The sequence below is a fragment of the Amblyomma americanum genome, chromosome 1, assembly GCF_052857255.1.
Source record: "Amblyomma americanum isolate KBUSLIRL-KWMA chromosome 1, ASM5285725v1, whole genome shotgun sequence".
Lineage (NCBI taxonomy): Eukaryota > Metazoa > Arthropoda > Arachnida > Ixodida > Ixodidae > Amblyomma > Amblyomma americanum.
The window spans coordinates 560,442,178-560,466,285 of NC_135497.1; the positions used below are offsets into that span (position 1 = coordinate 560,442,178).

General features: G+C 46.2%; 1 protein-coding gene across 1 annotated transcript in view; it reads left to right on the forward strand.

The window, feature by feature from the left end:
- LOC144130049 (dorsal-ventral patterning tolloid-like protein 1) overlaps window positions 1–14,019 on the forward strand; it is a 32,280-nt gene extending 18,261 nt beyond the window's left edge. The window contains exon 5 of the mRNA XM_077664081.1: window positions 10,813–14,019. Coding sequence (XP_077520207.1) covers window positions 10,813–11,025 — 213 coding nt within the window. The 3' untranslated portion in view covers window positions 11,026–14,019. The remainder of the gene's footprint in view (window positions 1–10,812) is intronic.
- The last annotated feature ends 10,089 nt before the right edge of the window (window positions 14,020–24,108 follow it).

Genomic DNA, 24,108 nt, shown 5'->3' on the forward strand with positions numbered 1-24,108 from the left:
CTCCAAGGAAACCTGGTTCAAATAATCTAATTCCCGTTTGGTTAGAGCTATCGATGGTGTGCTCACACAGTCTTCTCCCAGCTTTAAAATGTGGGCGGCTTCTATGATTTCACGTGTGAGTTGATGTGCATTCTTCGCGATTACAGTGCATTCATGAAAAAAGGGCTCACAAGAACGGGAGGGGCATTTTATGCATTATTAGATTTTAAGCATTTTATATTATTTGAACCAGGTTTCCTTGGAGTAATTAGGCAGTCTTTTCCTAACCTCGATGTTTTTTTTGGGTGGGTTCTGAATCCTGTCCTCGTCGTTTTTATTGGATGGGTTCTGAATTCAACCTTTTGATCGAATTTCCTCCTGTTTTATGCTTTTTTGGCTCTTTTAGTCGATTTTAATTGTCTGTTTTTAACGGCCTGGTTTGGACCTTTTAATGCATTTTATCTTCATTCTGCTAGTAATGCCCTTTTGGCTTTTACTATATTTTTTTCTTATTTTTCATGTTGTTATCGCATTGTCATTTGTGATTCTGTTCCTGCCTTTCGGTGCCATCCTCTACCAGCCCTTACCTTTTATACACTCCCAGTTGCACATTATCACCTCGTGTCTTTTCACCTCAGTTATCTTTCTGTCGCGTGCAAACATAGCAGCTGCTTCCCATGTATTCCCGCCCACTTTTCGTATATATACTGTATCACTCTGCAATAAAGGACTAGTTGAAGTCAGCGCTGTGTCGTTATATCTGCCTCTGTCTGTGTCTAAAAATGTGCGCTGTTTTTCCAAATATGAGCATTACCTTGGTTGGTAAACATATTGTGTCTGTTCCCAAAGGACACCGTTCAGGCAATATGAATTCAATTTTTCATCAGCATGGATGGATGGATGGATGGATGGATGGATGGATGGATGGATGGATGGATGGACGGACGGACGGACGGACGGACGGACGGACGGATGGATTTTTTTTATCTGCATGAACAATCTTCCTACTGGTATTTCATCCACTATAAGAGTTTCGCGGATGGTTGGACCCTTTATCGTCCCATTGTTACTAACAGGGATCATGTAACGCTTCAGAATGACGTACACATAATAGAACAGTGGTGTTCCGATTGGCTTATGCAGCTGAACGTCACAAAGTGCCAGTTCATTCAAGTATCCCGAAAAAGGTCTAACTTCAGATCCTCATATTAACTCCTGACAAACACAGTAACACAAGTCCAGTCATATCGGTACCTTGGAATCACTATCTCCAGCACATTAACCTGGTCGGAACACATCTAGCATCTAGGGCATCAAAATCACTCGGCCTCATCCAAAGATTCCTCTACCTAGCCCCTCCTTCTGTTCGAAAATTAGCTCATGAAACATTCACCCGTACCAGATTTCATTATGCAGCTGCTATATGGAACCCTCACCAAGTATACGGAACACTTTAGAAGCCACTAAAATCCGAGCAGCCCGTCTCATATCCTCAAATTACAATAAGCATGACAGTATAACCAGGCACAACTTCAATAGCGAAAGCACGAGACACCAGGAGAACACAGGACAACCAGCGTTGTCCTGCGTTCTTTTACTCCTGGTGTCTCGTGCTTTCGCTGGTGAAGTTATGTCTGAAGTACACCAACTAGCCCACATGGTTACCTTGTTCCACTATAACCAGGATTAAATCTACGCTTAACATACAGTCTCTAGAGAACCGACGGAAAATCGCACGACTTTCATAAATTATATTAAAATTTACCTGACCTTCGTGACACATTAATGCTATCTCCCATCAAAACATCGCTCTGCCTGTCTAACTCCCTCAGCATTCAACGTGTACACGCAGCAACATTGGCATTTAATAAATCTTTGCTGCCAACTGCAATAAAAAACTGGAACCAGCATTGTAAACATTGTAAGCATTGTACATTGTAAACGAGCGCGACCCTACTAAATTTCGACAGGCATTAATTAATCGTTGTACCGAATAAAAGATATTGCACATTTGTCTGAAACTTCAACTGTTACACATTCTTTTTCTTGTTGTTGTTACCGCCTAATACAGCCTTTTTGCCAATCAGCATTCACCAGCTTCGTATTGTGACTGTATCGCTTTCGATTCTATTCTATTACATTGTTTTATTGTATGAACCTTGTATTCTACCTAGCTATTTCAATTGTGCCGCCGCGGTGGCTGAGTGGTTATGGTGCTCGGCTGCTGGCCCGAAAGACGCGGGTTCGATCCCGGCCGCGGCGGCTGAATTTCGATGGAGGCGAAATTCTAGAGGCCCGTGTACTGTGCGATGTCAGTGCACGTTAAAGAACCCCAAGGGGTCGAAATTCCTGGAGCCCTTCACTACGGCGTCTCTCATAGCATGATTAAAGAATTAAGTTGGGCTAATTGGTGGTTTTGATCCAGGGACTGCGACCTATTACTAGCGTTAAAATACAAAGGACAAAGAGCAGAAACACACATGACAGACGCTAGAGTTGAAGTCTAGCGTCTGTCCTGTGTGTTTCTACTTTGTCCTGTGTATTTTAACGCTAGTAATATGTCGCAGTCTATGGCCCCTCATAGCCTGAGTAGCTTTGGGACTCTAAACACCCATACACCAAACATATTTCAATTAACTTGAAAGAAGCCAGTCACAAAAGACAAGGGACAAGAGAAGGAGTGTACACGCCACAACGACTGGACTGTCAACTGAGATTTATTAGACAAAACAAAGTCCCAGCAAGGCCAGCAGAGCATGCGCAACAGCCGTATCAAAACTCACAGCTCATAGGGCACACAAGATACACCTCTACTGTGACCGGCCTAAAAAAGCAAATTCCTTCTCGAGTAAGCGCACCGAAGTTGTGCTAATGCAATCTTGGCCTGACAAACTGATATGGTATGCCTCTAAGATTTCTAGCTCTTGCTTACACTTGCCTCTACCAAGAATCATTACGTTGCTGAACAGTGGATAACACGCACATTCATTGCAATGGCGAGGCAAGTTGGCACCTTCAAAACAACCCAGGGAGGAGTGGTCCTCACGCAGCCGGTCATTAATGCACCGACCTGTTTGGCCTATGTATACTCTTTCGCATGTGAGGGGGAACTTGTACACGACCTGAGCGACACACGCCGTGAAGCGGTTCTCCTGCTGCGTTGTACAAACGTGGTTTCTTTCCCTGCCTCGAGAAATGCGCGAGCACAGACCCGAAAGCTTGCAAGGGGCTGAAAACACCACACTAACTCCCTGCTTGGCCGCAACTTTTTTGATGCTGTGGCTCACTTTATGCACGTACGGCATGACCTCAAATTTCTTGCGTTCAGTTGCTCCACCATCAGCCGGCTTCGTCCGTTCTTTCTTGAGCTTCTGAAGCACCGATTCAGCCACTGCTTTCAAAAGATGCTTCCAAACGTTGGAATTGATTATCAAGGCTCTTTTTGATAGCGTGGTGACAGCTTTTTCTAGTGCATTGCTGAAACAATTAATCACAATGCCTCTCTTTACAATCTTAGAGTGCGCAGAACCGAACGGTAACAGAGCGTTCTTGTTTCTAGGTAAAAACATCCAGCATAAATGACCATTGTCAAAGAAGGTTATTTGCAGTTCTAGGAACCTAATGGAATGATTGTTAGGGAGTTCATGAGTGAAATTAAGGGCGCGTGAAGAAGCTTTAAAAGCACTCAAAACATCGTCTACTGCTGCAGGCAGAGTGTCATTAGGTAAAAGCTCCAAAAGTACTAAAAAATCGTTCAGGTACCAAAAAACTTTGCACACACGCTTGTCCTGAAGAAGTTCCTGAACTGTTCTGTCAAATTTTGCTAAAAATATCTGAGAAAGCACTGGAGCGACGCTAGAGCCAATACATATTCCACTTTTCTGAAGGAACAAGGAGCCTTTGAATTCAACAACGGTTGATGGCAGGTAATAAGATAACTCCAAAAATGTATCAACCGACATGCCACATGCGGTCTGAAAGTTCACAGTACTGCAATGATCAATAAGTTCACGCACTGCAACAAAGAGTTCATCGTGGGGAATGCTGTAGAAAAGGTCCTCAATGTTAACCGAAAAAGGCTTGTTGGCACCAGGAATGCCGCTATTAAGAGCGTCAGCAACCGCTGCCGAGCTGGCCACGCTGAAAGAGTCCCGCACATTGATGGCCGTCAACTGTTGCTGAAGGAATTGGCTCACTACCTTCTGCCATGAACCAGTCTCCGTGATGATAGCTTTTAGAGGGCAACCCACCTTATGTGTTTTTGCTGAAAAAAAAAAACACTCGCAGGCGGTCTTCCTTGCATTTCTTGACACTATTCGAAAGTTTCTCCACGTTGCTTTCCTTCAGGAGCTTCATGGCTTCAGTCTTTAACCTTGAGGGCTTCCGAATGGCAGGCACAAAGTTCTTCGCTACTGCAGCCATTGCCCTCTCTCAAAAAGAACTTGTCGGAAGGACCACGAAGCCACCTTCTTTGTCCGCTTGGAGTAGGGTCAGGTCATTTTCGATGAAGTGGTCGACAACACGGTTAAGTGCGCGATGGCTTCATAATGACTGCTTGCTGTCAACCTTCAAAAGAACGACGACCCCTTCACACAAACAGCGCTGTTTTTCATCCTTGTGTGCTTTATCAGCCAGCTGGTGTACGGTGGCGAGCAGCTCGTGGCCCCTAAGCTTGGTGTAAGGCTGTACTTAGGGCCATTTTTCAGCAGGTCATCAACAACCTTTGGAACTGTCGCACCTTCCAAGTATGCCACTGTGCCTTTGTTCACCTTAGCCCTTTTTTTGGCAGATGGGCTCTTAGCTGATTACAGAATATTTCTGTTGCCTGGCCTGCCAAACGTCGGTGCTCATGGAGGCAGCGAGCTCCTGACATCTCGTCATGTCCCACGAGGCACAACACTCGCAACCAATCGTGCAGAAGGCGCACTTGCCTCCAGCACTCCGATTTCCAGATCTTAACCATCCTCTTCCAATGGCCGGTCGAAGGCTCCAGCAGCCCGAAGAACCCACCAGCTCGGGCGGAGCAACGTTGACCTTGAGGCAGTGGGAAAGGGTGCGTGCCCGGCTTGTGATGGAAGCAATTGCGCTAACGCAGAGCGTTGCTTGACAGTGGCAGTGGGAAAGGGTGCCGGGCACGCACCCTTTCCCACTGCATCAAGGTCAACGTTGCTCCGCCAGATTGTAAAGAGAGGCATTGTGATTAATTGTTTCCGCAATGCACTAGAAGAAAGCTGTCACCACGCTATCAAAAAGAGCCTTGATAATCAATTCCAACGTTTGGAAGCCACACGGTTCCCTAAGTATCTTTTGAAAGCAGTGGCTAAATCGCTGCTTCAGAAGCTCAAGAAACAACGGACGAAGCCGGCTGATGGTGGAGCAACTGAACGCAAGAAATTTGAGGTCATGCCATACGTGCATAAAGTGAGCCACAGCATCAAAAAAGTTGCGGCCAAGCAGGGAGTTAGTGTGGTGTTTTCAGCCCCTTGCAAGCTTTCGGGTCTGGGCTCGCGCATTTCTCGAGGCAGGGAAAGAAACCACGTTTGTACAACGCAGCACGAGAACCGCTTCACGGCGTGTGTCGCTCAGGTCGTGTACAAGTTCCCCCTCACATGTGAAAGAGTATACATAGGCCAAACAGGTCGATATATTAATGACCGGCTGCGTGAGCACCACTCCTCCCTGAGGTCTGATGACGGTGCCAACTTTCCTCGCCATTGCAATGTTCAGCAACATAATGATTCTTGGTAGAAGCAAGTGTAAGCAAGAGCGAGAAATCTTGGAGGCATACCATATCAGTTTCTCAGGCCAAGATTGCACTAGCACAACTTCGGTGCGCTTACTCGAGAAGGAATTTGCTTTTTTAGGCCGGTCACGGTAGAGGTGTATCTTGTGTGCCCTATGCGCTGTGAGTTTTTATACGGCTGTTGCGCATGCTCTGCTGGCCTTGCTGGGACTTTGGTTTGTCTAATAAATCTCAGTTGACAGTCCAGTCGTTGTGGCACGTACACTCCTTCTCTTGTCCCTTGTCTTTTGTGGCTGGTTTGTTTCAAATTACTATGAACCAACTGGCCTGCATTTCAACCCTTCTTCATACTATTTCAATTGTATTTACTTTGTTTGCCCCCCCCCCCCTATTATGTAGTGCCTCAATAGAGGCCTTTAAGGGTAAAATAAATGATGATGATCTTAAAATAAGCAAATATTTATCAATATGCCGCACTGCATTACACATAGAGGAGACATTGGCAAACTTGGTCCCTTCTTCAGGGGCAGGCAGCAAAACGCGCTTCTGCTCAGTGGTCACGTGACAGAGACGGAAGAGATCTCGGGTTCACGTTCCTTTTTGTGTCCTGGATGTGCCGCCACGATTCGAGATGAAGCCTATGAACGCTGGCTCGCTCGACGACGGTTCTGGGTCAAAACGCTTGCATTTCGAGTTCCCCTTACACAGAACGGTCTCCAATGTTCCATAATTCCAATATTTCTGGCAAAAAAATTTCCCGTTGCCCTCGTTTTTCTTATCTGACATTCTGGAACGTACTTAATCTGCGCACTCGGACCGCGAAGGACACGTGAGTTGAATGATCCCAATGAAAAGTGTTGCCCACAAGGCATCGGTGGGGCCTAAACAAGGGCGCCGTACTGAGAGACAGCTTTCTGTGGCTATGCAGTGGAAGCCACTTGGGCGAGGCGCAAGGCTTTCGCAAGCACGCTCTTATCACGCGCTCACTTAGGGAGAGAGATAGGTGTTTAAGCTGGCGGCGCGCGCTCGTAGCTTCCACTGCATAACCACAGAAGGCTGTCCCTGAGTATAATGAAAAAACTTGACGCGAGGCTGAGGACAGTGCAGACAGAGATGGGAACGGAAATCTATCGTGGAACAGAACAAATTAAAGCAGCATCAGTTACAGAAATAACCGGAATAGATCGCACATCCTAGACTTAAGAGTCCTGCTAAAGGGAATAATGGCGCAGCATCAAGTAACGAGGACAGCAGGAGAGCACACACACGCACAAGCGCCAAGGTTGGCGTAATGTATGTGCTTTCCTGCTGTCCTTGTTACTTGGTGCTGCGCCATTATTCCCTTTAGCAGGTCTGACCAACTTGCCCAATCATTTTCGCCTCTAAAGAGTCAATTGTGCTGGAAACCGCTCCAGACTTCTAGAGGACGAAGGCATTCACAGAGGAACTGCTAGAAATGCCAAGTGCGTGCTGTCAACTATCCGGGAAAGAATCTAGTACCGCATATTCTGGTAAACAGTGCGCGGATTGTCCATGTATCTGTGCAGTTTAGAATGCGTGCTTCGTCAGTGTGGTCATTGATTTGCGTCTTTTACTGCCCAGTCTGCTGGCCCGGCCTCCCGCACAGTGAACACCCAACTCGCCCCTGTCCTTGACGTTGCACGTGAAATATGCTCATTTTCAGCAGTTTGTTTTCAGAACCACACCAGGCCTCACGTGTTCCTAAAGTGCAGTGTTGAAACTCGTCACTACTGTCGAACCTCACTTTTGATATTCATTTTTGACGTCTAGTGCACAGCTGCCATTAACGACGCTATTTAGTTTCCCGTTACGTGCCAAACAGTGCTACCGACATGAGGTGAATACTTGATCAAAGTAATCGCTGTACCCAGCATTTCAGTCGCAGCATTTTTGACAGGCCGTTTCTCCTTCCAGACTGCATTTGTGCGTTGAAATGTGTGCATATTTCTTTGGCGAGTGCATGGGGCGAAGGTAGCTGGTGTCCCCACTGCCAACGGGGTGCTCTTCTCGCTGTGAATACACATCTTTCTCTTTACAAATGCACTTCAACATTCTCGAAATACAGATGTTCGTAGGCTAACAGATGTTAGTAGAAGAAAAAGATTGCGACAGAAAATGTTTAACTCAACAGCAAGTGAAGTCAGTTTTCTGAGTAAGCTTTGTTTATAGGTCACAGCCACTGGGAAAAAAATGTGTAATTGTGACGTGTGGTCTTGTAGCTGTAGAATAAACGCTGCCACTAATCACTGCCTAGAAGCCGCCGCGGTGTCGCAGTGGTTATGGCACTCGTCTGCTGACCCCAATGACCTGGGTGCGATCCCGGCCGCGGCGGTCGAATTTCTGTGCAGGCGATGATTTACAGGCCCGCGTACTGTGCGATGTCAGTGCACGTTAAAGAACCCCAAGTAGTCAGAATTTCCGGAGCCCTTCACTACGGCGTCCCTCATAGCCTCAGTCGCTTTGGGACTTTAAACCTATCTAAATCAAATCAAATCACTGCCTAGTTTTGGCGTTTGTACTTTGGGCTCTATTTTATGTGTCATACTGTGCGTGATTAGGGCAAATGCAGAGCATGTAAAATTCGTATAGGACAAATGTGACGTGTTTTGCGCGTCTTTAAATCAAATCATATCACTGCATAGTTTTGGCGTCTGTAGTTTGGGCTCTATTTTATGTGTCGTGCGGTGCGTGATTAAGGCAAGTGCAGAGCATGTCAAATTCGTCTAGGACAAGTATGAATGGAAGGTAGGAGCATCCCTTTTGAAACGGGGCAGTGGTTGTTGCCACTATGCTCAGTTTTTTTCCTTTATTTTTCTTTACTCTGCTGTAAGTTCTTTATACAATTCGCCATTTCCTTTAAAAAAAAAACTTCCTACACATTAAAACTTATGTCACCTCTCTGCTTTTGTACCGCCAATCCTCCAATCGCTTTTTGCTAATTTCCACCGCAGATTCATTCACTTGACTATTGTTATCTCTAAACCCTAAGGCCTCAGGAAGAGTGACTGTGCCTGCATCGACATCGGTATGGATACCATCGCATTTTAGGATGAGGTGTTCTATTGTTTCTACAGATTTAGCACACACAGCACATGTCATCTTCGTTAAATTTTTTTCTGTAGCAGCGCGTTCTAAGACACCCTGACCTAGCTTCAAAGAGGAGGGCACTGCCTCTTGAGTTTTCTTAAAGCGTTTCCTTCCTCATCTGCGTTTTCCAGCATCGATATAGTTTTACACTATGCTTCTTTTCCATTGAATCTATCCAATTTTTACCTTCGACGTTTTTAACCTGTCGTTCAATTGCTCTTTCTTTCTCCTTCCTCGTCTCTGGCAAACTTACTGGCCAGCTTTCAAGTTCGTTTCCGCCACTGTGTGTCAACGCTCTTTCTGTACAGGTATTTAAATACCTTAGCTGCCCACCAGTTATCATCCAATTTCCTCAGGCGTTCTTCGTATAGTACTTTACTCTGAGCTTCTCGTGCTTAGAACGTTGCCCAGCCCATATCCCCCTGTACTGCCTCGTTTGTGGTTTTCCCGTGGGCACCTAGTGCTAATCTTGCGACAGTTTTCTGATTTACTTCTAATCGCGACTGAACTTCAGCCCTTAAGCATAGAAACGCATTCCCGAAAGTAAGCCCCGGCACCATTATTCCTTTCCAAATATTTCTGAGGACTTCATACCTGTTGTACCCCCACAATGCCCTATGTTTCATTATCCCGGCATCTCTTCGCCCTTTTGCTATGAGAGACTGTTCGTGCTTTTCCGTGTGCATATGCCCGTTGTTTACCCATACCCCAAGATATTTGTATTCGGGGACTCGGGGTATTTCATGGCCTTGTATTGTAAGCTCCTGATCAGTTGTGCCGTTGAAAACCATCACACCTGACTTAGTTGCGCTAAAACTGAAACCTAGACTGTCTCCTTCGTCTCCACAGCAATTCACCAGTTTGCAAATCTTCCTGGCTATCTGCTAACAGTACAATATCGTCCGCATACATTAAACCCAGTAGTCGTTGCTGAACAACCTTTCCGCCTAATGTGTATTGCCTAATGTGTTTTGCGCGTCTTTGACGCCCTCTACCGGTTAATCCCACGTCTCCACCTGTCTTTAGAGTTACACAAATCACATTGGTTCCACACTAAGCAGATCGTGCCATATTTCGCCTAGTATACATTTAGCGCTGCACGCGCCCCTTTAGCAAAAAGAAACTTCTATAAGAACTGTTGAAACTTCTATAAGAACTGTTTTTTTCCTACAGCAGTGAAGTAGTGGAACGAATTGCCCTCGATTTTTTAAAAATCGAACGGCTTTCTAAAGAGACTTCAATCTCTATTTTTTTTTTTCAAAGTAAAGTCGCCTTGAGTTGCATTGTGTTATCGATTGTGTCTTCTTCACGATGCCAATACGGGCGAGTTGGTGACACATACTTAAACGAAAACAGCTCAAAAGACGAGGTCAACAAGGAAAGAAAACAACAGGACCAGCGCTAACTCACAACTGAAGGTTTATTCACAGGAAGCAAGGAATATAAAGAGGGAAAGCAAACAAGGGAGCAAAGCAAACAGACGTGTAGCTACGTGGATCGAGGAAACGAACCTCACTGTCATGCAGGCATACCGACGGGCTGCTAACGCACAATATAGTTTTTTTCTTCATGTATATTCCTTGCTTCCTGTGAATAAACTTCAGTTGTGAGTTAGCGCTTGGCTTGTTGTTTTCTTTCCTTGTTGTCCTCGTCTTTTGCGCTATTTTCGCTTAAAAATGTGTCTTCTTGCTAAGCTGCCTAGAGTTAACTTTGTGGTCTTGGTTTGACTTTTCTTGTCATGCTCCTCGTACTAAGGTCGAAGCATTGGCCTGCAGTGTGGTTAAATAGATAAATAATAGTAAACAAACATGGCGCCCTTTGTACCCCGTTTCATGCTGTCCGCTACTGTCTGAGCATGTGACGCGCCATGACTCGCGTTACACGACCCTTACGAGAAGTGTGTACGTGCCACACGATGCACACATTAGACGGCACCGCTGCCGGTAGAGGTTGGACTGAACATGTTTGCATGACGCTCGCAGATGCCGGGGGAGTTCACATCGAGCTCGGGCTCCCTGCTGCTGCGTTTTCGCTCGGACGACAACATCAACGCCAAGGGCTTCTCGGCCGCCTACTCGGCCGTGGACGCGGCCGGGGGCGACTTGTCGCAACAGCACGCCCCAACGCCGCCGGCGGCTTCATTTGCTGAGACGCATCACCGGGATCGAAGGTTGAGACTGCACCGCCGTCACTGAGTCGACACCACAGTCCTTGCACCAGCCATAGTCACCTGCCGTTGCCATAGTTACTACCCAGAACTGCATCTCGAGCGGCTGGCGCCTCTCTCCAGTAGCTGTGCTCGAAGACTCTTTCTGTGATGCTGTTTTTTCTTTCCGCTTTCGGAGGCTCGTCTTTATTTACGGCACGTATGCTTTCGATTGCGAGCCTCCAAAAGTGTGTTCTGCTAAGCGTGCTCAGAGAGATGGCATTGACCGTGGTTGGTAACGCCGTTTTGTTCCAAGCATTGGGGCCCGACTCTGCTAGTCCCCCTGCCGCACTAGAGACGAACACAAAATGCATCTTGCTTTTCTTTGCCGCACTTTGTGAATGCGGTAGGTTTCTTCCTTTGCCCTGCTTCACTACGGTGTCTGTCGTGAAGGGTCTTGTGGCGTCAGATAGAAAACGGCAATATTGAGCGTTTGCGTCTTTTAGTGTGGACCAGTTTTTGGTCACATATATCATAATTGGTACACGCTCCAAAAACACCTCCACTTCGTTGCGCTGCTTATGTAGACTTTGTTTTCACGCTGCCATCAGTGTCAGTGGACGCAGCTCCTTCTAGGTGAATGAAAGTAGCCTCGAGATGGCACGATAGAATGAAATAAGCAGCGATGCTTAACACCTCTTGAGGCGCTCTGCCGGCAACCACTCGTTGCCAGCAGGGCCCCACAATAGTAACCTTCACGAAACAATCGTTCGCATCTGGAATAAAACAGCTCACTATTGAATGAACGGAACGTCAGTAGTGCGAATGCTGCCCATCCGTCATGTATATGTTAACTAAGAAAAAGACGCTCAAAGTCTTAGTTGAAAGCAGCCCACAAGAAAAAATGTGCGAAGCTAACGTGCTGCATGATGACCTCGTACTTTTACCGAACAGGTAGCACTATAAATTTCTGAACACACGTCCGGAATATTTTACTTGTACCTGTGTATTCATTATTTAACTCGATTTTTCCGCCCTTCATTTTGGCACCAAATGTAATCGGACAACACTGGTTCTTTCAAGGAGCAAATAAGCCATTTGTGAGCACTGCAAGTTTTGTGCCCGAGCAGCCAACGAACTTCGCGCGGAGTATTTCGAGACCACCTTGTAATCTCCTGCAATCATTCAGCGCAGGAGTTGGCGGACAAGGTGCTCGAGCCCTACCGCGGTGAAATGCCTCCTGTGCACAAGACTTTGGCATGGCCACCGATTTCGCCTTTTTTCTTTCCTTACACACCTTCCTCGGGTAGGCCCCAGTGAGAAAGGCTTCTGCTGCGCCCCTCTGCGCTCGTTGGGAGCCTGCAAAAATGTCAAAATCAAAGCCATCGGTAGACGCTTCAATCCCTTCTGCACGTCGCGGGCCCCCGATGACGCGCATTCCCTTAGACAGCAGTGCGCAACGCCAGGCAATCAGTGGTTGCTGTTCACACATATGAGTAGCCCTCGCGCAATCAGGCTGGTGCTTCACCCGGCCTAGTGTTCGTCTGTTTCGTATTCAGCAGAAACCTTTGAGCGTCGACGAAAACGAGGGTATAGCTTGCTCTCTTTGGTCACGCCGAGTCGCGGACGGAGAGAGAGAGAGAAAGAGAGAGTGTGTGTGCGCGCGCGCGCGCGCGTGTGTGTGCGTGTGCGTGTGTGTGCGCGTGTGTGTGTGTGTGCGTGTGTGTGCGCGTGTGTGTGCGCGTGTGTGTGCGCGTGCGTGTGCGTGCGTGTGTGCGTGTGTGTGCGTGCGTGCGTGCGTGCGTGCGCGTGCGCGTGCGCGTGCGTGCGTGCGTGCGTGCGTGTGCGTGCGTGTGTGTGTGTCAGTGCGGAGGCACGACTCACTAACCTTTTGCGATATCCCCGCATTGTGAGGCCAACGGAGGAAAAAGAAATCATGTTCCCGAATTGTAAATACGTAAAGCTTCATAAACTTGACTCTCTCCACTTACCCTTTTTTTCTCGGTGTGTATCGAGCACAAACTGCTGGCGATTTGCTGGGACTAGCGCATACTTTATTTAAAGTGTTCTCAATTTTTGTTTCTAATCAGTCTCAACGGCATGTCGGACTATAACCCTTAGGAGGACTTTCAGCATGAAACTGTGTTTACCCGCGTATTTTTGAATTGCACTTGCCTGCTCTTTCCGCATGTTAGTCTAATTTTTTTTTCGCTCTCGACCTACCAGGCTGTGGCGCTGTATGTGCAAAACTCTCGGCCACTTCATTTTTGTAGCATAAAAGCAAGCAGTTTTCGGTTCGCGCAAACACAAACAAAGCTGTAAATATGAGTAACTCATACACCGTGGTGACAGAGATGCTTTTAATCGTGCATGAAACAGCAGATGCATTTACGACGCCACGTGCAACGCGTTGGTGTTCTGATCTGTTCCCCGGTGCTTTTGGAGGCCGGCGGTGATCTGTTATGGGTAGATGCGGCCGCTGGCCAAAGCGGAGCTGAGGCGAAAGAACGAGCTGTGAAAAGAGTGGCTTAGAGTGGCCTTTGGTCCTTGGACACGCCCGCGTCATCAGCAAGCTATTCCGCCCTCCAGCAGCACGTAGCTCGCCGAGTGCGACCCTGGCAGCTGCTTTGTAGTACACGACGGCGCAAAACATACGCTAGACTTGCCGAGTAACTTCGCTTTTTGTTTTTGGTGTGGTCACGCAGCAAGCTTACAAGTTCATGTATTATGTACACAAACGCAGCCGTGGTGCTATTCATGATATGTTGTTTAAGGCTTCTTTCGTGTTCTTGAGAGCTAGAAAGGGAAGAAACGCTAAACATGCATTTCAGATGTGCCCCGTTTGTCTTTATGCGGACACTTTCATTACACGCTTCTATTTGTGTTTTCCTGCTGTCGGCGGTTGCAGCTGGTGCAGTTCATGGTTATGCACAGGCTTCCATTAGTGATACCGCTGCATAAAAAACAACAATTGCCGTGTATTGTGACACGCTGTACTTTTTCACCTAATTAGACTAATTAAAGCGTTTGGTCTTACTGCTCATTATGCCCCCTGTGCACCAACCACCGAGAGGCATTATACCCCCTGTGCACCTGATCTCTGAGCTATTTTGGCACCTTTGTGTGTGCGTGTGTGTGACTGCGAGTGTATTGCTGCTGTTTCGAGTGTTTCTAATATCTACCCTTTCTGCGCTCACCTTTCTTGCTCCTTATGCCGATCAACAGGGGCCAGCGGAATGCTGACCTAAGAAGAATATATTTAGCACTATGATGGCTGCACAGTTAGCGCCTACTGGAAGCGTACGATGAGATTTTTCGCTGCTTGGGTGTCCCCACAAGGACCCGCAGTTGGGCTTTCTTATATTTTTGTGTTTGGCAGCTCACGCCCCCATATTTTTTTCTGTTATTATGCATTGCCAATTACAGTGTCAACCATTCGTGGCTGTCATGTGCCGGTGATAATTTATTTCTTCCTGATGGACGCGTGCTTCGCCGTTCACAATGCGTGCACAGTTGAGCAGCTTTCGTCCCATTCGCTGGCTGTTAAAAAACGACACTTTTGCTTTCGCAGATTTTCGCACGGCAGCTTTCAAGGGCATTAAACTTAAGTCACAGGGCTGCTGCGTCTGCAACTTGTGTTTTATATAGGCTGACTCCTAACGTTAAGGTGCTTTTCGCGATTCGTGAGGAGGTAAAACGACAGCGGTCCCGTTCGGTGAATGACGCACACTTCCCCAAATCGGGGAGGCAGCGTGGAAGCCAGCCAAAACGGTGGTGCACGTTGCATGCGCCAGGGGGCGCGTGGGACACACAACGGCACGTGCGTGCACCACGTCAGCGACGCCCGCTTTTGGCATGGCACGGCTAATGCACACTAATCGCGTCGTATCAAAGAGGGCGTCATTTCGCGGGGTCCTGGCCATTGATTTCAGTTGGGTGCAGACGCTACTCAAAGGAACCATGGCTTATTATATTCACACTGATCACTGCTTCATATCAATTGTGCCGAGCGTTGTAACTTCAGTTCCTAGTTTAAAGAAGGATGCAATGTATTTCCTTTATATTGTGGCCTACCAGAAAACCAGACAGCGCGTTAACGAACCCTAATACTTAATGGGATTGCAGTCCCCTTTGCAGAATTCTTGCACCAACAGAACTATGGTGCCGGTATATGGCTGTTAGCATACATCAGTGTGTGACATTTCGAGCGAGCTTCTGGTGCTTGCGTCAGATTCGCATGCTTTTACGCTTTCAGTGCGCTGCGTTTGAGCTGCATGGCAAGTGACGTAGATTTACAATGTGTGTGCGTTTTCTATGTGCTGTGACACTATTGCTAAGATGCGGCGGGAGTGCAGCAGTAAGTTCTCAAGAGTTTAAAAAGGTAAGGCCTTAGTGAAACTTAATTCAGAACTTCTGGTGTAATTTCCAGGGTTGTAATACCGTATTTACGCGCATAATTTGCGCCCTCGCATAATTCGCGCACCCTTAACTTTTCATCCGGGGGAACAAAAAATTTTTTTTATTCGCATATTTTACTCACCGCGCTGCGCTAGACCACCATCATACTCGCGGGCTCTACCCTATGGCTCTACCCAGTAGCATTCGGCTATTCCGCGTGTTTCTTCGGAAGGCTTTTTTGAATCTTTTGTGCACTGGGCGTTCATGGTGGTGTCAGGGGCCGCTGTTACAATCGCGGTGGCACCAGCGGCATCGCCACTCGGAACGGCCAGCAGCGCTTCCAGGGAGGATCGGCAGCTGATTGAAGAGCCAACACCGCTGTTTGTTTGGCTGATGCATGTGACTCGACTGCCGGCTACGCTTTTCTCTGTCGCTCTGACGGCTTGTGTTTGGTTGTTCGGTCGTGTCTTGCGATGGGATATCACAACGATACGGCAAGTTCCAAATTGCTTGTCAGCGCCTTACCACGGCGCGGAGCTGCGAGGCCAGCGAGAATAACCGCGTGCGCACAAGTTTGTACATAGACGACAATCGTTGTGTCGGAAAACTTGTGCGCACGTGGCTATTCTCGCTGGCTTCTCAGCTCCGCGCCGTGGTAAGGCGCCGACAAGCAGTTTGGTCGACGCTCGTGCGGTACTGTTAAAGAATTGTGTAGTGTAATAGTTGATTTATTCATTCGCAGTTGCTTTCCCGGACGAAGTTGCTAAAGCAAACTTACGGAATCCGGAACTACCGAACAATTGGCTGGGCCGCAAGCGATGACGCTGTTTTAGCGTCTTATTCAGCTTCATGCATGCACCTTCATGCTATCCCACAAGGGGGGGGGGGGGGGGGGGGGTGCGCGGCATTTCATTTAGAGTGAACTTTTTTTCGGGGGCCGGCCAGCGTAGGGTGCGGGTCCGGGTGCTGACGTATACGTAGCAACATACACTATACCTATGTTGCACTTTATGACCTTTGCGGAGTTTTTTATGTCGCGCTCGCGAAATCCCCGCGTAATTTGCGCACCCCCTTTTTAGAGCCTTAATTTCTGAATAAAAAGGGCGCAAATTATGCCCGTAAATACGGTATGTGTAGTTTGGTTGATTGTCAAGTCTCCTGCCAAAATATTTCTGACCACCGTGGCGATGCTGCGAACAATACAAGTGCGCTGCGTTTGTTCGTAATGTGCACAAAGACAACCGGCATCAAAGTCGCTCAGTGCAACAAGGAAGCTTTTATTCAAACACCTCCTGTAATTTAGGATGGTCTCACCTCCGGTGGAAATGCGGCCGAAACTTGGTTGGTGCTGCGCTGGTGACTAATTGTCTTCAAGGCACCGTAACAGCGGTGCAGTCACAGCGGCGCCACCGTCATTGATTTCCCCCTTGCAATCATACACACAGCTGCCAATGCGGGCGTGGCTGCGCAGTCATTATGCCTTTTTCGCACCGTCGATCACTGCTTTGATGCGGTTGCTTGACATGATCCTGGTGAAGACATCCAGCCGCAAAAAATGAACAAAAATGAAATTCGAGTACTACCCTATTCCTGATGTATGTGTCATTTATTAAAAAAAGATATTGTGGATAAAGGATCCCTTCTTTCTGTGTCCTATCGAGTTTGCGCTAAAAAGGTGAATACTTTGTCAGAACCCCAACTATAGCCCAGCATGTAACTCCTTTAGCAAAAAATTCAGTGGGGGGGGGGGGGCACTTTGTTGACCTAAAGTGCGGCGAGGCGAAAGCCTTTAGCGCGCTATTGCCGCTTGTGTCGCTGATGTGTCGTGAAGGTGTTGAGTTAAGACTACACAATTGTTCGCTTCACATACTTTCGCTGGTGTTCATTAGCGCGCGCACGCTTGTTTGCTGGAGACACAGGAGAGCGTTTAGGCGACATCCTTCCGGATCAGCGTTCAAGAGGCGTCTGGCAAGATTGCCCGGGGAGCGCTCCTCTCGAACGATGGTGGCCACTCATTGACGTAATACGCATGCGCAGTACGCTGAACCGCAGGTGCATTGTCTGCTGGCGCGGTGCATAATCGTATGCTGAGTTCCCAGTTACGCCATACGAGACCAACCACCAGCAATACTAGTTTCCTAATTAACCAATTACCAATTAACTAGTTACTAATTACTATTCAAATGTATCCGCCGCGGTGGCTCAGTGTAACGTTATGGGGCTCGGCTGCTGACCCGAAACACACGGGTTCGATCCTGGCCGCGGCGGCTGAATTTCGATGGAGGCGAAATTCTAGAGGCCCGTGTGCTGTGCGATGTCATTGCACGTTAAAGAACCCCAGGTGGTCTAAATTTCCGGACCCCTTCACTACGGGGTCCACCATAGCCTGAGTCGCTTTGGAACGTTAAACCCCTATAATCCTAATCCTATTTAACTGTGACCAAACTTGTCTGCTTACGCGGAGGAATGCGAAAGTATGTGTTTTGAGGAAAGGTTTTTGAGGAAAGGCAGTAGCTCTGAGATCTCGAAATCTCGGTCGGCACCTCAACCACGTTTAATTGACAGCTATAGAGTGACACTTTTCTGCGAACACCGCCGCTGGCAATCGAGTCATGAGTCTCTAGAGGCTTTCGCCTTAAAACCGAGAACTACTGCGGGCCGTAGCTTGTACCCATTTGAAGAGCCCAACGGATAGCTGGGCCACTGGAGCGTCGAAGCGGTGGCCAGAGATCGCCTATGCCACCGGACGCCTACCGGTTTTCCAATGGCTACAAGGTTCGAGGCGCGCTACCATGGAAGGAGGAGGGTGTGGCGAGAGCGTGGGAAGGGCGGTGATCGCCAGGAATGTGGTTAAGGTGTGCCGAGGGCGGAGAAATCTCCAACTTGCTATGAAGAAGGACGGTGTCGCGAGAGAGTGAGAAGGCGCAACCGTTATGTGCTTGGCATATTTGAACATACGGGAGGGTAGTCACCCTGTAGAAGGAACGGTAACCATCCGGAGGGTGGTTGCCGTGGCTGGACGGTGCGACGAGAGCCAACGAATGGACCATCTGCGGCAGCTGCTGCGAGGCGAGGCTCATCAGCTGTTCTGCGCGGTACCGCGTAGGAAGGAGACCTAGACGTAAAGTCCCCTTTTGTCCATGTTTGTATTATTTTGCGCAGTACCTTTACTCAACGATGTACGACCGACTCGCCAAACAACATGCACTCCTGAAAAAGTATAAATGCCTTAACAGATGTCGCTGAACCTCGCGTTAACTTCCTTTAAATTTTTCTTCTTTCTTTCGTTCTATTCCTATCCTAAAGGAGTTTGTTCCCGTTTTATGCACGGGTTCCATCTCATTATCTTGCTTTGTTCCCCTTTTAGTGCGCTAGCACTCGAGCCCACATTAACAGAAAATCCCTTTTGTCGTTCTAGTCTTCCGGTGAGCAGGTTGGTGGTGACGTCACAAGGTCACGTGCCCTGGGTGGAAGGCTGGCCCGCTTTTCCGGTCACAACGATGGCGACAACGCCGGATTTTCGGCAGAACGGGGGCCGTTACTGATTAGCGTACACAGAACGACTGTAATAAACATTGCGTCATGCATCCACTATAGTTCATCCCTGCCATGCAAACACACAGAATGCACTTATGTACCACTGTAATCACATAGCAATTTTTGTCACGGGGAGTAGACAGGCCGTCGGAGAAACAAGGAACGCAACACGCTTATTTTTGTGAGCACGTGAGCTCGTGCTCACAAAAAAATTAAAAAAAAACATTGGAGCACGCTTCAGGTTCGCCTTTAATAGTGCTACGCGGCAGCATGTTGCAGCGCTGCCAGGTAACGCCATCACCCGTTCGGCGCGACGCCTTGCCCGTTTGACAATTCGCGTACTCATAATTACGCATGCACGCATCATTACACAAGACACTTCACGAAGTCAAAGACCACTACGCATTCACTGGGTCCACATTTTATTCAGTTTGAACCAATGAGATTTCATAGCGTGTTCTGCGCTTGCTCGCCTCGCAGTCTGAAAGAGGTGTGTTCGATTCCCCGCACCTTCGCAAGGTTTCTTTATTTGAAGATTCTGGTGTTACAACGCCTACACCGGCTTTTCTGCGACACGAGCTCCCTCAATAGGACAAGTTGTCGTGCTAGTTGGTGGTTACCCATTTTTTCCCTTCAGGAAGGGCCTCAAATTATTAGTCTTTTAGGGTGCCCTAGCTACACTCGAGCCAACACACGAAATTCCTGACAATTATTCCATGCGCTTCCTGGAGCTAAGGATTTTCTTCACGCCCAATCACGTGCGCTGGGAATTTGAACCAAGGGGGCAAAAAGGCCAGCCTACCTTACGACTCCACTCAATCGAAGTTGGTGAAAAGAAGTATCATTCAGTCTACCTTTATTAATGCCTTGAACAAGTCATGCGAGCACAATTTGCAAGAAAGCTTCACAAACCACATATGCAGGCTCACGCGATCAGAGTACCCGTCACAACTGCTTAGCTCTGTTGCAGAAAAAGTGCTGAAAAGTATCAAGCGCGAAAAAAGTGGGCCACCGGCTGAAGCGCGCAAGCTATATAAAAAGGTTGCTGTTATCCCTTACGTGCACCAAATTTCACACAACCTTAGGAAAATTGGAAGGAGAGCAGGAGTAGACGTTGTCTTTTCCGCCCCCCAGAGCCTAACGCAGCTCTGTCGGATTGTAAATGAAAAAGAAAAAAGAAACAGATGATCCACCACTCGGAATAGAAATCCCTCAAAGGCATGCGCGGAAGGCGTCGTCTACTCAATTCCTTTGTCTTGTCGCAAGGTATACATCGGTCAAACTGGCCGATGCATCAATGAAAGGCGAAGGGAGCACAAGAATTATTTATCAGGTACAATACGATAGCAAGGCGGGCGAGTTGGTGATACATATTTGAAAAATTACAGCGCGGAAAACGTGTCCAGTGTTTTCTACCCTTGAAGTCCCCGTTTTCCGCGCTGTAATTTTTCAAATATTATCAGGCACATCACTCAGGAATCTGCCAGTCCACTGCACAAACTGCGACCAAAAAAGCCATGCCACCCAATGTTCGAAAAAGCCACTGCGTTAAAAAGCACCGCAACAAGCTGACACGTGAAATAGTGGAAGCCACCGAGATTTTGAGGCACGAGGGTGAATGTGTAAGCGCACCCTCGTTTCACTGTCGGAAAAAGAGTTAGCCTTTCTTTCTGGATCGGTTTGACTTAATCTTGGTTTTGCAAGGGAACTAGATTCTCTGCTTTTTTGTCCAATCTCCCTTTTATCGATTTTACTATCATTTTCTTGTTTTTAGACTTACTTTTTGTTTAATTTCATTTTTGATATTTTATCCATCTCGGTTTTACTGCATCTCATCTTATACCTTTAGCCTTGTTTTTTGTTGGCTTCACCTGTCTTGCTCATCCCCGATTTTTTTTATCCTTTTATTCATCTAGCGCACTTCATCTTCTGTGTTTAGCTGCGTTAATTGTTGGCTTCACCTGTTTTGTTAAATTGTCGTTTGCGTGCCCGATCACTAATGTGTTTTCATTGCGTGTTTTTTGCCACTAAGCCTTTCTCATTTTTCACCATGTTTGATCTTTGTTGGCGTCTATGTTTTGTTCCATGTTATCGGACCCCTTCTTGCAATTTTTTTAGTCAAACCGCACCACTATTTCACGTGTCGGAGGTTTTTCTTCTTTAAATGACTTGGTAAAAGATATTTTTTGTCTCATCTTGTTCTGGTTTTATCCTGCCCTGTTCAATTATTCGGTTTTTTGCCCTTGTCATTTTACCGCTACGTGTCATATCAGTTCTGTTGCCGCTAGTACATAAAATTTTCGCCGCTTGTCGGCGCCTGCGTTTTGGTTCAGCGCCTGTGACGTTGTCTTCTATGTCATCTGTCTGTGTTTTTTAAGCGCTGTTAAAAAAAGAATGAGCTCCTTAACGCGAATGCGTTAATAACACGTCGGCGGCGACGATGCGGCGAACGCTACAGCATCGTCGAAACTGACTCAGCGGCGCGCCAGTGTGAGCTATTTATATCGAGTGTGGCTGCGCTTTGGATGGACGAGGCTGCACCTGCTGGTCCCGGGTTCTTCTAATAATAATAATAATAATAATAATAATAATAATAATAATAATAATAATAATAATAATAATAATAATAATAATAATAATGATAATACTTTATTCGACCATCATGCGGTACATGATGACAGGGAGCTGGGAGTAAAAGCTGCCCATTGACAGCTCGAAAGAGCCCTGGAGCCCCTACATTTTGGCAAGAGGAAGACAAGGTAACATAAGCTATCACGAAACAGCACTTCAAGGTGAAAAAATAAACGATCACAAGAAATAAAGAGATACACCAACAAAACATTAGCACAGCCCACCATGGACACTTTTGATATTACAGAGAGGTGGGTAAACATGCAAAACCAATAGCACTATCACAAAATACGTGTTCATGAAGAAAGAAAAAGACATGAAAAAAAGCCATAAAAGTAATGTGTGAGAGAGGAATAGTTCCGCTAAACGTTTGTGTGAGATATCCGGAAATTTATGTTCTGTTCTAGAAGTTCATTAAATATTCGTGGCAGCCTATTTTCTAGCATATGTAGACCGAAGCTAGTTCGATACGTTTTTATTTCCCATTGGGACCTGATTCTTGTTTCACACGTCGGAGTGTGATTGCCTAATTGTGCTAGCGTTTGAAGGAAGCGTGTGTGATTAGATAATTCTTGTTTGAGAGCTCGACACAGACGATAAGGAAACATGTTCGGTATGGGAATTATTTTATGCTTCGGGAAAAGTCCGGCGGTGCGATAAGACCGCGGCACGTTTTAAAGAAGGTGCAGAAAACCTTTTTTTGCAGTACGTGTATCTTTTGAAGGTTTTTCTGAGTTGTAGAACCCTAGACCAAGCCACAATAATCAAGGCGAGAATTAAAAAGGCAGTGATAAATTAAGAGCATCGCAGATTTTGGGCGTACCTGATGATTACGGTAGAGAAGACCCAGAATTTGAGATAATTTTGTGGTTATGTGTAATATGTCAGTGTTCCAAAACATGTTTTCATTAAATATAGGGACTAATGTTCTGAACGTTGTTACTATACTTCTAAAGGACAGGACCTTACAGATATAGTTCTGCTCAAATGGACTAGCTTGTTTTTAGAGCGGAAGATTACAACTTTCGTCTATGTGATATTAATTATTAACGCGTTTCTCAGGGCCCATTGATCGAGTTGCTCTAACACGAGGTTTGCTCTATCTACCAACTCATCTATGTTGTCCCCAGATAGGAATACACTAGTATTGTCATCGGCATAAACAACGAATTTTACGAGCGGTACAGCACAAACAATGTCATTAATGTAGGTATTTAAAACAAATGGACCAACTATACTTCCTTGGGGAACGCCAGAGCAGACGGGCGGCATTTCAGATGTGAAACCTTGTAATGTTTGAGAAATTCTAAATATGATTTGATTAGTGAGACTGCGTGCCTGCGAAAACAGCATAGTTCTAACTTACGGAGTAGCAAATTGTTATTAATAAGATCAAAAGCTTTCGTGAAAACAATAAAGTTTCCAATTACTATTCTGTTTTGTTCAAGCTCCTTCAAAATGTTTTCTTTCTGGTCTAGTAAAGCAGGTTCTGTGGATAAATATTTTATAAAACCATATTGAGAGCTCGCAAATATATATATATATATATATATATATATATATATATATATATATATATATATATATATATATATATATATATATATATATATATATATATATATATATATATATATATATATATATATATATCAGATTCAAAAGAAAACATTGTGATAGATAATTTTTTCAAGTAATTTAGAACATATAGGAATATTGATATTGGCCTGTAGTTGTTCACTTCGTTTCTATCACCTTTTTTGCAGAGGAGAGAGACACGTGCACACGGCATACCACTAGGAAAGAGCATTTGAAATGCATATATTCCTAATATGCGTAAAACACGGCAAAATATCGTCAAAATGAACCGGATCGGCTTCATTTGCATCGCGTTTACGTCACAATCCGTAGAGCAGTTTATTGCATGAAAAAATGTAAATACTTCAGCTCCATGAACAGGTTTAAGAAATATAAAATTTCACAGCCCTTAGGTCATTTTCAACAAGAACAGTACTAGAGACACTAACAAAGTGTTTATTAAATGTTTCTGCTAAATCATGCCCGGAAATTTCGATATAATTTATTTTAATTGAAGAAATAGCATTTTGATTAATGTTCCGCGCTAATAAATTATTCATTTTTTTCCACATCAGATCTCAGCGGCCATTAGTTGAAGCAAATTCAGTAGCATAATATTCATTTCCCGCCTTTTTGAGTTCTTGTTAAGGCGGTTCCGGTATGTCTTAAATGCATTGAAGTCACTGGTTTCTCTTGTTTCAATGAAGTTATGATCAAGCCTATTTTTGAAGCGTATCTTCGTATTAAGTTTGAGGGCTAGGTACGGCTTGCGAAAGAGTCGATTCCGTTTCGCAGTTTTCATAGGGAAACTTGGTTTGTATAATGATTTTAAAATGTGCAGAAATTCGTCATAAGCTTTGTATGGGTCAAGCCTGGACTCCACGTACGCGAAAACTCACGCGAAAGCGAAAGCGACGGCGGCAAGCGACGCCGTCGCGCGAAGCAAAATGCATGTGTCGCTTGCCGTGCCGCTCGGATCTGCACCCAC